The following is a 15,865-nucleotide window of genomic DNA, read 5'->3' on the forward strand; positions in this document are numbered from 1 at the left end:
CTAACATTTATGTAAGTGAAGTAGGTAATATCCAACATTTAAAAATAATAATTTGAATCTATTTCAACACAGACATACTATTTTAATCAATTTAGTTTCATCAAAAATAGTTATTTTTTGTACAGTTTTTGCTGAAATTTAGATATGACAAAGCAAAAATCAATCAAGTAATTTAATTACAATCAATTTATAATTATAATTGCATTAGAAAAAAATGTGCCCTAATGAAATACAACAAATTTGCTTTTTCAAAAAAAAAGAATCAATTTAAAGCATTTTATGTTTTATCATTTTAATAATTAGTGATTTCGAAAATAGATTCCAATTAATTAAGGGATTTGACTATTTTGGTGGAATTTGGAGCGATTCGAAATTAAAGTTATTATTACGTTTAGTGTATAAATCAAGATGCTCTATGGGACAAAGAAGTTTCCCTGTTTCATAGCACACGATCGGTCTCTTGGGTGTTATATAGACGTAAAGAACGCATATAGATCACAAACCGAAGGCACGGTCTAAAGTTGTCCGAAGAAGAAAATACTGGTGACTCCCGAAGGACGGCCGCAATATTAAGCGTCTCGAAACCTCCATACCATTAACATGTCCACCGGTTCTCAAGACATCCTCAGATTTCAATATAAAACTACTATTTTTGTTGTTGTAGATGAAGAATTGCTACAGCTGTTACGCAAATGGATACGATCATATATAATATAATGGATGACACTTGCTATTGGGTTTGAGCATGAATTCTTCGGACGATCACGCCACGAAGATGATGGGAATACTAAAAATGGGATACTCCATCGCTCATCCTCCGCATCCATCAGGTTCGTATCACAAACAAATATGTACGTATGCACGTCCATATATCAAAACTGCGTTACGCTTTATTCTTTTTTTCACCACTAAGCTACCTTCGTGTATTTGCCACGCGTGATTCATTATATCCAGCAAAAAAAACATCCACGTAAACATTTATCATCATGAAAAATTCGCAAAGATCCATATACCTAATCCATTTGAAATGATAAATATTTAACAGCTAGGCCTCGTTTTATGAAACCATTAGATTCCAGAAATATAAAGATAGAAACATTTGTTTTTTTATAAAAACATGGATAAAATTAATAAAAATGCTGTGATTTTTAATTTTTTCATTTAACAACTTCTAAAAGGGACGTTAAAGTGATAAGTCGTAAAATGAACCTAAAGATGGTCTCAAAAATAGGTGGTAAGATATATGTACGTACGTAAGAAATATATACTCTTTTGATACAGTCGGGATTTTGATAATGTCGGGATTATGGTTGTCGGAATTTTGATTGCCACCGGTAATGAACATATTTTAATGACAAATAAACTACAATACTTTACCAACTCCAATTCTGATTCATCTTGCGTTAACTCACCTGAAACAAACAAAAAATGTAATTAAACATTTGATTTCCAAACATGTATGAAATTTTAAATAGTCAATTTTACATGTACAATAATACAAAAATCTTATAAATTTAATATATATTAAATTTAAAAAAATCAATCAGAAAGAAAAGTTAATTAAAAGTTTCTCATTTTTAAAATGTTTCACAATAATTAAAGTGTAAGAAAAACATTTTTCATTTATTCGTAACGTGTTTTTTTTTTCTTATTTAATCAAATCATTTCTTTAAGAATCTAAATATAGTAAAAAAAAATTATAAAAAATACAGTTTCGTGCAAATTTTCTAGCCACTTTTATTTCATTCGAATTAAAAAAAGACGCTGCCCGTTTAATTGTCCTATTTTTACCTTTTTCTTTCAGTTTGAAACTGTTTACAAATCAATGTTTACACGAAAAAATACCTTGGCATTATTCCAGGAAAAATACAAATCGGGTTACGAAAAATTATTACGTGCATAGAAAACTCGACGAGTTTTTAATGAACCTCACAATTATGATTTGAAAAGTAAACATTTAAAAAAAATACAATCACTTTACTTCATCGAAATATTATGTAATTAAATTGTAATTAGAAAAACTAAGGTAAAAGTTAAATGTGCACTTAAATAACATTTCGGAGAAATTAAATAAAAGATAAAGAAAAGTAACTTTTTGACAATATATGAAGAAAAAAAGTTTAAATAAATTGAATAAATAAATAGGAAAATGAATAATATAATGAAAATTATATAATTTTTATTGCCTTATTTACTATACAGATTTATTCTTTATTTTAAGCACATGTGTTTTTATACCATTACATATAAAAACAATGTGCGTTTTGCGTTTGACGCATGAGATGACATCGTTTGTAATTAATTGGACAAAGCTTTGATACATAAAGAGAATAACCGGTTGGTTTTATGTAAAAAAAGGAGAATAATAATGAACAGAATATTAATAAAACATCGTGTGTTTCATCTGTGTCCCTGTGGACAGAAATACAAATGAACAAACGTGTTGACAATTGTAATATTCATGTAATTGAATGATAAAGTAATCATTGTTCAACATTTTTATTCATTATCCACAATACTTAATGCATTTAGTAATAATAGTCCTTGTATTAATGAGCAGTAAGTTGCATATCAATTCTATTTGGTTCGATCACCCATCCAGGAACTAATAGTTTTTTCTTGCTTAACTGTGATACAACTGTAAAAAATAAGTTTTTTTAACTCATTATATTCAATGTCTTTAATGATACTAGTGTTTGTAAAAATGTGTACAAAGTTACATACACATGTATTATATTTGTACTGATCACCCATCCAAAAATTACTGGTATTTATTTTGCTTAACTGTAAAACAACAGTGAAAATATGTATTTTTTACCCACAATATGTTTTTAATAATAATAGTGTTTATATAATTGTTCATTAAGTTGCATACAATATATTTGTCTCGGTCACCCATCTTTTCGACAAATAGTATTTTTCTTGCTTAACTGTGAAACAACAGTAAAAATAATATATTTTTTTTTACCAACAATACTAATGTTTGTAAAAATGTTCACTAAGTTACATATCAATTCTATTTGTCTCGGTCACCCATCCAACAGCTAATAGTTTTTCTTGCTTAACTATGAAACAACTGTAAAAAATAAGTTTTTTTACTCATTATATTCAATGTGTTTGATAATACTAGTGCTTGTAAAAATGTGCACTAAGTAACATAAAAATTCTATTTGTCTCGGTCACCCATCCAAATTTCGTTTTGTTTAACTGTAAAACAAAAGTGAAATTATGTATTTTATAACCACAATATTGAATGTATTTAATAATAATTGTGCATTAATTATATTTGTCTCGGTCACCCATGCAAGGAATAATTGTATGTTTCTTGCTTAACTCTGAAACAACGATAAACCAATCGACTCCAGACGAAGTATGATACATAAAAATAAAGTAATCAATTTTTTTTTCTTTAAAATTATGTTTTTAAATGAATTTTGTTAATACAAAATACAATCATCTAAACACAACTTGCTGTTAGTTGATATGGAAGACTGCATAAGAAATCTTGTAGATAATCATCGGTTAGGTTGTCAAAGATTTAGTTTGAAGATAGTCCTTCGTCATTAACAAACATCTCAATCTGTTACCACTCCACGTGACAAACGGCACTATTTATAGTATCTACTTATGCAATCGCCGAGGCTAATTAATAAAGATATATTGTTGTAGATGTACAAGATATCATTTATCTCTTTACACGAATGTCGTCTGCTCTTTGCATCTTCAATATTAACAAAACTACTTAATTAACACATTTAGTCATGATTCAATCTCAACTAAATAAATTTTATTATTATAACAATTGGAAATTACTATTAACTAATTCCGCCTTATTATTATATTTTTTATAACATTTAGTTTCAATTAATTTAGAAAAGAATAAAATTTCAGGTTTTCAATAGTCCGAGATAATGATGGAATCGCTTATCCGCACTATGCGAGTTATTCTAGTATTTGATAATTACAGCAGTGAACAATCAGTTTTTTCTTTAAACATTTTGTATTATATTTAGTTAAATTTAAAATTAACTTTTTTTTGCGTTAATGAAAACAGAATCCCGCTCGGATTTCTTTGCAATATTATCCGGTTAACAATTTTATGCAATTTTAATTAACACGGACGAATATTATGTTACTCATTGTGCACAAGAAAATTAAATATTTAGTTACATTTATATGCAGCGGATTTTGGTTACTTCATATCTGTTTCCACAATTAATTTTGGAATGAAACGTAATAAAAAAAACATCTAGAATAAATACTTTAACGAAAGTTATGATAAAATTTCCTAGAAGTAATTTAATACAATTTGTGCACCTACGATGTTTCATTTTTTTTTCAGAATTTAACATGAAGTCAGCAGATTAATTGATCATAATGAATTCCAAAAATTTAGTGTACAAATTATTTTTTATACTTAAATAATTGTATTATTTACTAAATCCTCGATTAGTCCGATTACCCGCACTATGCGATGTACATAATTATACGTTTTTAATTTAATCGCTTAACGACTTTACTCCGTTCCAAAATTTCCGGATTTTTACTCGTATAGTGAACATATTCAAAAATACACATAATATGTGTACACAAGTTTTAAAAATGACGTAGCAGACGCGCAATCCGGGACTTCTCTCCTCATCATCACTCGTTATGCAAAACGTCGCTCGTTAAGCGAGGTTCCACTGTACTTCAATTGATGCTAAAAACATAATTGTTAAAAATCGATTATTGCTACCATTTAAAAAGATTTTTTTAATATGAAAAATGAATACTACATACAATTCCACACCCATTTGAAAATAATCCTTACACAATAAACCTTCGTTTTTTTTTTTAAATCATATTTACATATTTATATAATTCTATAAAATTGAAATGGATGGGAAATAACAGAATTGGTTATTATTCAATTGTGAAATTTATTTCATACAAGAAAATAACACTAGTGAATCGATCAATAAACGCCATTCGAACATGTTCGTTTTTAACAAATATGTAGTTTACATATACAAATTTTCATTAACGTAGTTGGAAATAATAGATACGTAATGCAAATATTTGTTTTAATTTAGAATATGGGAGTATCATTTTATCGTAACAAATTTAGTTCAAACATGTTTTTCAAATTATAGCTTTTTGGTCGAGAAAAATCAATACATTTTTGTAAATAATTGTTTATACATATTTTTTTTTATCAAATTAATTAATTATACTTAAATTGATTTTACTAATAGAATTTGGTATTAAAGTAAAATTAATTTTATAAAAAATCGAAAATAATTTACATTGACACAATTATAAAAACTTTTTAATTCAGGAGATAAAAAAAATCAATTAATGCATAAATATGCAAGTTTCATTCAAATTTATAGTTTTTATTAAAAATTACATTAAAATTAATAATTAATTTCAACTAATTACTTTTGATAATTCTAATTACTAAAGTTAATTCTTCATTAAAAAAATATCAGTAATTAAATTTATTGTATAACAATAAATTGTTCGTTTATACAATTTTAATATATTATATTTATACTTATTTAACAACTTAATACTTGAGTTAATGAAAGAAAATATTTAACCAAAACCAATTTTTCTTGGATTTTCTTCAGAAATTACAACATTTTTTTTCGTTTCTATAATTATAGGTAAAGTTGTATAATTTTTGCATTAAATTCTATTATTACTTTTTAACATTGTTTCTACAAATCTTAGACAAGGTAATTAATTTTATTCTAACATTTTTTAGATATAAATAATAAATTGTTACTCAATGTTTGTTTCAAAACTAAATTTTAATAATACGAATTGAGAATCGTTTTATTAGTAACATAAAACACTTTGAATTTATACCATTCATTACACCTAGATTAACATCACGAGAAAAAGACACACTTAATAATATACAAAGACGAAATTCTTGATCTGCAAGTTTATCTTTTCTTTACCATTTCTGAACTGTTGAGGCGGCGGCGGTCTCGGAGCTGGCGGCGGATCCTCGAATTGCTGCAGCCACTCGTACAGCTGTTCGAGATCCTTCAAACTCTGTTGCCTTTCCGCCTCTGCCCTATCGGCCACTTCCTCCAAACTCTCCATCATTTCACAACAAAAAAAAGTTTCCAATATATATATTTTTTATATATTAATATATTTAAATCCAAACTTAACAGTACCAGTCAACTTTCAATTCAACAACAACGAACGAACTCATCTAAATAAATATATCAAGTTTTAACACTTTCTTTGTACAATATCACGTCAGCTTTTGAGATAAATAAAAAAAAAATAAAAGAAATTAGAAGATTGTGTTGGTACAACAACGAAAATAAAACTTTTAACGTTGCTTAAAAGTTTTATTTATTTCTTTTTTTTGTCTAATTGGAATTATTGGAACTACTCCAGATGGGGTAGAATACACGACTGGGAGAATTCCACGACACGAGAAACTTTCCGAACGCGAAAAATAAAGCGAAAACTTCTTTTTTTCTTCTTCTTCTTTAATATATTTGTATCGATCGGGCGTGTTCGTATAAAGTATTAGAAGAATACGTTACATTATTTTATATATATTTATATTGTGTGTGTGTGTGTTTCTTTTTCTTTTTGGTAATAGTGAACCGTGCGAAAGCTGAAATCGATTTTCAAATATTACGCTCTTTCGCGCACGTAAAAGGAGCTATCTTTTATCCTCTTTGTCTTGAGGTTTTTCTTTTAAATGATATTCGAGGGTGAACGCGTGGATAGAATTAAATGTTAATGCTCGTGAAGGAAAGAGTAAGTAATCCGAAGCTGCTGCGGTAATGAGTCATCTGGTTGAAAGAAATGGTGGTGAACAGAGGAAATTTCAGCTTTGTCTGGCGCATCACATGCTTCTTCTTTTTTTTTGTTCTCTAAAAGTGCCTTGAACTCAAGGATGGATTCAAATGATCCGTCACGATGAGAACCACTGCTGTGTCTATTATTAAAATTATTAGTAGTTTCTATTCGACACTTGTAGAATTTTAATTTTATTTAGATTGTGAAGATGAAGGTTTTGTTTTAACTACTTTTGGATGTGTACTTGCAAACTTAACGACCCTTTGTTTCTTTTGTGTTTTTTGGAAACCGCACTTAATAACTGTTTTAGTAAATAACTATAATCTCATTCCTCGCGAAGACTATCCAAAACTATTAACAACTTTTTTTTTATATTTGGCACTTTTGCAGTTCGAGAACGCGACGACTGTACGAACTCTCTAATCAACAACAACAATATGAACAACAGGAACAACAACAATGACCATCTGATGGGTTGGTGATGGTGGTGGTGGTATGTCACACGTCGCGTCGGGTGCGTCACGGAGCAGCGATGGATTTATGCGAGTGTGAATTGTGGATGTGCTCGAACGGCACATGTGAGATGGTAATTGAGCATGATGAGCATGTGTCATCGCGAATAAAGCTCGTTCGCAGACGGCAGACGGCGTCGCGACGGTCATATACATACTGAGGACACCGACGCCGTCGCCGTCGATGCGCCTCCCTCGCTCTTCCCGGTGAACTCTGGCGTCGTCCTGACCTGCGCCTCAGCCGCAGCCACAGCGGCCGGACCAGACCAGATCTCCCAGAGACCCCCCGATTCTAATCCGCAAAACCTCTAATTCTCAAATTGTGCAACATCTCTCTCTCTCATCCTCGCTATATGCTAAAATCTACCTCACATCCACACGTAACACGCACGAGCTATTTACCTTACCAATTCATAACTTCCCAGCAAAATACCCAAATCCCCCAATTACTGACGCTCTCGTAATACCATCACTAATATCACGACAAGCATTAAACGCTCTCATCCTAAAGACGACCACTTCATCATTGCCAATCAAAACTAATCAAGTTTTTTTTATAATATAAGAACTTTGTTATATCCAACATCTAAACTAAATTTGAATAATTAAGACTATATATTTTGAACTTTTAACATAAATACAGCACATCTTATTTTTTAATGAATGAAATAGTGAATAAAATAAAACTAGATAATCATAAAAATAAACTGTTTTATGAATTTATTGAAAACATCTCTTAATGAAGAAGGCAAACTAATATTAAAGTCCAAATACAGTGAAAATACATATCACAAGCCCGACAATCGAAAGACCGTCTATTGAAATACCGACGTTCGAAATCCCGACTGTATTAAAGTGCAGACGCTTGAAATCCCGACAATCAAAATCCCGACTATATCGAAATCCCGACTACCATAAAAATGTTATTGTAGAAATATAATAATAATAGAAACTGTCAGAATTTCGATATAGATGGTAGTCAGGATTTCGGTTGTCGGGCTTGCGATTGTCACCGAAAATATATACATATATTTCATGTTAATAAACAAATAAAGGAATATATTTTTCAAAATAATTAATTTTAATTAATTGAAAAAAAAAAAAAGTATTTTGCTCAAAACTCGAACGTTAATCAGTTAAATAATGAATAGACATAATTGTTTTCACATTATTCCAATAATTTACTAAAGTTATATCACTTTATTGGATTTGTCTTTTAAGTTAGCTACAGTATCATATCATAAAATGTACTGATCTCATTATTAACGATCTCGAAAAAAACACAAATAAGAATTAACGTTTTTCTTAACGAAAGAAACTACAAAAAACTATACACTTTCTTTGAAACTTGCCCTAACTATCTCAATTGGAATTAAACGTTTTTCATAATTGAAACGCTATGATTAAGATTTGTTCAAAATAAAATAAAATTTATTTAGATTTTTGGTGAAATAAAAGTAATTTGTGTAAGATGTATATCGAATCATAACTTGAATAAAACACAATAATAAACCACATATTCAATTAAAACAGAACATTATTATCATCATCATTAATAATGAAAGTAAACAAAAAAAAAGATTGTATTTTATTCTAAAAATGTATGTTTTTCATTGAAATCTGAAACATTGATATAGTTGTATTAATTACAGTAATTGTATTTAATCACTTATTAAAGGCAGGGTCGTAATAGACTAGGATTTCTCAATTAATCATTAGTACTTTTTGGATAATTAAATATGCATTCGTTGAAAATTGTTACTTAATTTGTATCTACCCAAAATGCAGAAAAACTTAAGTACAAGTTTATTATTATATAATTTTATTGAAACTTTTAATATAAGTTACACATTTCTTAAACTCAATTCGAATAATTTTATGTTACGGACTAATCGAGAAACGAAATACTCACATAAATATACTTGACTGTATACATTTACAAATTTGGATGTAGTGAGAATCCGGACTGAATGAAGCCATAGTATGTGATGTATTACTGTACTATTTTTTTTGTAAATTATATAACTTCTTGAGCTATCATTAAAATATAGTCAGTTACGGTAATAGCAGATGTAAATCTACACTTTAATCTAAGATTATAGTAGTTTCTGTTAGAACAGTAATAGGAATCTAATATCTTCGAGTTAACATTAAAATTCCTTCATACATTTATTTAGTAGGATAATAATCCGACGTCATATTCCGTGTCATATAAAATAGACAGAGCTCAGGTATAAAATATGATTACCATAAAACACCTCAAGACGGAAACTTTTATACAGATATAGAATGCATTACGCTATATATTCCTCAACCATCATTTATAAATAACCGAAGCTGAACATTCTCTTGGGATTTGGAGAGAAATTTGCTGCATTTACTCAAGAATCAATAGACGTTTGAATCATCAGCAAATATGAGAAAAAGTTGGAAGCGTGTTTATAAAACAAAAACAACAATTTACAAATAAGTAATTATAATCTCATCATCTACACTCTATTTCAATCGACACGTGGAACAGTGTTTGATTATAACGGATTTTTTGTACATTTACATTAGTAAATTGAAAATGAATTTGGTGTGAATTATATCTTACATAATTAGTGTTGAAAAGAAAGAAGTTGTATATTGACAAAAGAAAAATGTGAAATTCAAAGGGAAATATCGATTCGAAGTGTTGTTTAGATCTGAGACAAAGTTAATGACACTCACGAGACGGGTAGACCATAAAAATTATGTAACTTTACGGCACCCCATGGAGTTTAATTAAGGAATGTCGGAACGCCTCTTTCGACTTTCCCGGCCATACATCAAACGCTAATTATATATCACAGTTAAATATAACACCAATAAACATTGCTGAAGAATTACTCTTTTTTTTTGTTGGTTTTATAAACTACGAATTAAAGTAAGAGCTCGTCTTAGCATAATCGTAAATTATGCTTCAGTTTATTAGCAATAAATTTCGGTGGAGGTTTTATAGAACACAATCTTCGTTCGCAAATTAACAAGCTCGAGGCTACTTGCTGTAAGTATATCGAAAGCGAAGGATAAGGAACGCGAACACTAGTATAAATATATCTATTCGGAGTTACGAGTATTTACAAGTAATGTCATTGGTGCATATACAAGTTTCGGTATCTCTTCGTGAATCAACAGTTTGTTTCCATCTGAGGATTAAGTGTCTACGTAATGGCCGGAGAAATCCAGGATAATTCCCAGTTTTCCCATCGAGTTTGTAGTATACAAGTACTGGAAACAATACTCTACTAAATTTCCATTCACATCTAGAGCAAAATTATATTAGTTTTAATGATGTAGTGTTTTGTTAACTTTTTGATTCGAATGCAAATGCAGATTGTCTTTGAATAATAATTCCCAAACAAATAACACGCATAGTTCAATAATCCGGACTGTCTGAAACCAGACTAACCGAGGACTTTTACTCTATAAAACCGATCATTTAAATGTTTTTATTTTTAATTTCAAACTGGACTATAGTAAATCCGGACTATTCGAAACCGCACTATGCAAGGTATTGTTGAATTTTATTATGAAATGCAATTACTATTAGGTTTAATCAATTTTGATTTTGGCACATTTCAATCAAATTATCAGAGAAATAAAATAATTCTAAGTAATCCCCAACTAATTCATATCCTAGTAAAATAATACTTTTGTAAATTTCATTTCTGATGATTTAGTTTTTTATTACTTCTTATCAAATGCAAATTGTTATTCGATATTCATACATCAATTTTGATTTGTACAATTCAATCAAGATACTAGGAAATTCAGTATAATTCTCAGTTTTCCCACTAATTCATATACTAGTACAATAATACTTTACTAAATTTTATTCATATATAAAGCAAATTTATATATCTGTCATGATTTAGTTAGTTGGGTTTAATCAAGTTACCAGGGAATTCAGTATAATTTTTCAGTTTTTCCAATTAATTCTAGTATATGAATTAAAAATTAAAAAATAATACTTCACTAAATTTCATTCACATGTAAAACAAATTTATATAATTTTTCTTTTTACAATTTTTTATTCCAAAGCAAATTGATACAGTTGTTGGGTTTACATACATCAATTTTGATTTGCACAGTTTAATCAAGTTTCCAGTTAATTAAGTATAATTCTCATCTAATTCATATCTTAGTAGGATAATACTAAATTTCATTCATGAATGTATTTATTTATTACGTTTTGGGATGTAAATGGAGACAGTTGTTAGATTTTATTAAATCAATTTTCATTTCAATCAATTCAGAATCTGCAATAGACAGAAGGAAAAAATCCAACGATCAGCGATATTGGATTGGATATTACGAGATTAACTGCTGTTGCGTCAGTTTATTCAAACGTAGAAATTTTATATGAAAGCCCTCACATTTTTTCCTCTCTCTCACCATATATATTTATATATATTCCTCACAGTAGATGGATGTGTTTATATAGTAAATAAATGTGTTTTTGATGATAATGTTTTAGTGAAATATAATCAATATAGAAAGCAAATAAATCCCGGTTGTGGCTCAACTAATATATAACACAGAGTTGCGTAAATGTACGATTTATTTTGATGAAAGAAAAAGAACATAATTCTTGTACTTCTTGCGTATAGTTTATGGTCGAATTTCATGCATGTTTCCTAATTGTAATGTTTATATTACATTGATGTTTCGCTACTTGACCCATTAATGATGTCAACGGGATGACTCAGCTGAAATTCCATGAAGCGGCGAACACAAGATTCCCAAATGGCTTATACGCAATTAACATCAATGTATCGAGATTATCGCAGACTAAGAACTGCGGTTTCCTCCTAAGTTAACATGTTCATCAATCCATAAAACTTCCTCTAATGATTAGATAATGCAATTATGTATAGATTAAATACATTTTCACGTGAAAAGATTAATGTCTTAACATGTTTTGTAACATCTTTAACATTAAATTTAACATTTTTTTCAGATTTCATAAATAATTAATGAAATGTAGAATAACCAAAAGACTAAATTTAAAATAGACAATACGATTTTTTTATATATAGAATTGTGTACAAGAAGGAAACGAATTGCTCTAAAAGGATGCACATGTTAACAAATGCAAAATGAATCAAGGATATCCTATATTTAGTTGGAAATCAGAAATAGAACAAAGGACGGTAAATTATCTTATGTTGAACCCTGCGAGCAGAAAGATTTATAAATATGAGATATTAAATGGAAACTCAAACAAACTTCCAATTGGAATTTATTTTAAACTAAATTACTTTTTCCATACAATAAACGTTTTATATTTAGCAAATGTGAATTTTGTAGCAAATGCTACAATTATTCAATTAAATTAATTAAAAAACAACTTAATTAAATTATTTCAATAATTATTTGTAACTAAATGAACATCTGGATTAATTAAAAATATATATTCAATGTAGAAATAGAAAAAATATATTTTGGAAAAATGTTTTACGTTTATTAACACTAAATGCATTTTTGTATAATATTTATTCGTATATTATAGTAATATAACAAAGAATAAGTTATGTAAGCTTTTTGTGTAATTTATTATTGTTATCGTTTAAATTTGAGAAATATCTGTAAATTTAGCTTCTAGAAACCAAAATAATTCGAAGATTGATAGTCTGCAGCTGGGGTTGGCAACCTTTTGGGAGTAAAAAGACATTTCTAAGATATTGCTTGTTATAAAAACCAAGTTTATCGAAAGCTATTTGTACTTGTGAAATTAATTTTCGAATATAACCGCTATATAAGCTGGGAGCCGCAAATTTTCATAAAAAAGAGCCGCATGTGGCTCCAGAGCATTAACTAAGTTTATAGCAAACGCTATATGAGCTGGGAGCCGCAAATTCTCATAATAAGAGCCACATGTGGCTCCGAAACAGCAAGTTTTTTGTACTCCACTGTAAACTACTATAAACAGATACTCTAGACTTTCTCATCAACAAAAAAATAATATCTTCCAAGTTACTTAATACACTCTCAGTGATATATTGGTAAATGGTGAATTCTGAACCTAATTGGATTATTCAATAAATATCATTTATTGCAAAAGAACGAAATTGAAGTTACATATACTAGAGAACGAACAATTATGACGCTCTAATAATAATTTATATAAGAAGTTAACACGTACAAATTAAATTTATGTCTTTTCTTTGAAATAAGCTGTCCAAACCGGAGCAATTTCAACGAAAATATAGGTACGTTTCAAGAAAACCTTTTACGCTGCTAAAAAAATAAAACAAGACCATCTAAAAAGTTTATACTTATGACAATGGAGATAGCTAAACGCCCAATCCTTTCTGCTAAAAAATTATGCAACTTCTAATGTAAATCCACAATTTGTTTAATGAATATTTCTGTATATTTAGCATACAATAAATTGTTATGTAGTTCTGCATTTCAATTACATTTCTTTCACGATTAATTCGATGAAAAAAAAAATTACCCTCTGCAAACCAGAAAACTTGAGTCGCTGTATGGGAAGTCCCCAAAGTGCGAACGCAAGTAAATAAATGCGGATTTCAGTCTTCAATAGAAACTCGTCGAGTGCTTGGCCTTCTTTGAAAGTCTCAAGACATTATTATATAATAGCTTATATTTACGTAAATTGGGCTTAATTGGATAAGGTTCTAATTGTAAAATCCGTTTAGTTTGAGAGTAGTATTCCGTAAATTGAATCAAGTTATTCTTATTGTGAAAAGGAGTATAACAATATTAGTACAAGTACAGTTAATGCAATTGCTTTCGATCTATATTCGCGTTACAAATTGGAGTGTATCTCTCTACTCGATGTGCGCTGAAAGCTAAACTTAAATAATAAAATAACACAGGAGAAGCATATTTCAGTGAAACAACAAACGGCAACAACAACAACAAACAAACAAACAAAAACAAAAAAGAGGAAGGAATGTTACGAGACAATTTCTTCGGTTTCTCTTTTTATCGTTCCATTGTGCTGCACAGTAAGGCCTGTGTAAATATCGAAACGACACTGGAATAAATATAACTTATTTATAGCGAAACACACTGAAAGTTGGAGAGCTAAGGCCGATTTTTTTCTGCTCTCTTTAGCAGGACAACGTATGGACCCAAAAGAAAATGTATATTTAAAAAGGAATAGATAAAATTCGTATGTTTGGTCTTCGGAATTGTTTTTTTTTATGTAATAAATATGGTAAGAATTGTTAATATTTGGACGTGCGTAACGTGTGTCTAAGATGTAGATAGCAGAGCACGTAGGACGTAGGCACGTGTTTCGAAAATATTGATCCGAAGGTATTTCCAGCGAAACAGGATTTGTAACATGTTACGAGATTCATATTATCAGCAACTAATCACGTTCAAGGCGTTGCGATGAAGGTTATTTGTTTCAGTGAAATGTCGGAAAATAATTTACTGGTGCATTTGTGAACCTCTTGTGATATTACTCTGAGGAATTTCGAGTAATTTAATTACAGCATCAAAATCTGTAATTTATGTTTATACTAAAAGTTAATTGAAAACAGTTTAGAGTGAAATAAAATCATTTCATTACAAAAACATGCATGAGAAAATGTTGTAATATAAATAATTTAAACAAATAAATAATTTGTTCAAAAAATTTTATTGTTGCATTTTGTAAATATTGAAGAAAATTTCTACTCCAAGAAAAATTACAATTTTTTTCCATTGAAAATAATGAAGAAAGATACATAAATTATTTAAATATAAGTAAATAAAGGTATATTTTTTAGTAATTAAAATTATTTCTTCTTCCTAATTGATTAAAACATAGGCTTTTAATTACTGTATTAAAATTTATAATTAATTAAAATCTGTCCATACTACGAAAGTTTCATTAAAATTTTAATTAATTAGTTACGTTTTAAAACAAATTGTATGACGAAAAGTTTAGAAACATTACAATACAATGGTCGTTTGAAATAAGAAAAAAAAAGTATAACAATATAGAAAGTAACATAAATTATTTAAATATAAGCAAATAAAGTAAACGCGAATTGCACGTTGTATAATGCAGAAAATTTTATTGTAATCCCAACGGAGAAGTTAATGGAGGTTTCCTTTTACCGACGTATTTTATATAATATTACTATTATTATTTTTCCGGAAGTTTTTCTCTTGCTGGCAATTTTACGCTCAAACAGAAGTGCGGTGTGGGTTGGTTGTCGGCTTGAAAATTCACCTCCTCTTCATCGATCCGCGTAAACCGGAAGCTCTCGCATCGTACAGGAAGTGGAAATTTTTCGTTTACCGAAAAGTTTGAAATCTATTTTCAAGTAATTAATCAAAGTAAAATTTGTATTTCATCTAAAATATATTCAACTATTTTTTGCTTGAGATTCAGCGAAATGCATGATTTTGTAATTTTATTTTCATATCGCACATCCATATTACAACGTATATAAAGTTTATCCGTTGGAGCGTTTATAACAACAGTAGTAAAGCATACACCATATTCCAAGGCACACATAACCATGGATACGTATCAATCAATA

At 28.9% G+C, this 15,865-nt stretch overlaps 1 protein-coding gene across 5 annotated transcripts in view; it reads right to left on the reverse strand.

The window, feature by feature from the left end:
• Positions 1–6,136, reverse strand: part of LOC108561506 (disco-interacting protein 2) — a 55,131-nt gene extending 48,995 nt beyond the window's left edge. For 4 of the 5 annotated variants that reach the window (XM_017919474.1, XM_017919473.1, XM_017919472.1 and 1 more), the window contains exon 1: positions 5,952–6,136. In XM_017919474.1, the coding sequence (XP_017774963.1) occupies positions 5,952–6,102 (151 nt within the window). In that variant the 5' untranslated portion in view covers positions 6,103–6,136. The remainder of the gene's footprint in view (positions 1–5,951) is intronic. The other variant, XM_017919475.1, reaches the window with a different exon arrangement.
• Positions 6,137–15,865: the final 9,729 nt, after the last annotated feature.

This window comes from Nicrophorus vespilloides, unplaced genomic scaffold (genome assembly GCF_001412225.1).
Source record: "Nicrophorus vespilloides isolate i.1.1-1 unplaced genomic scaffold, Nicve_v1.0, whole genome shotgun sequence".
NCBI classification, from domain to species: Eukaryota; Metazoa; Arthropoda; class Insecta; order Coleoptera; family Silphidae; genus Nicrophorus; species Nicrophorus vespilloides.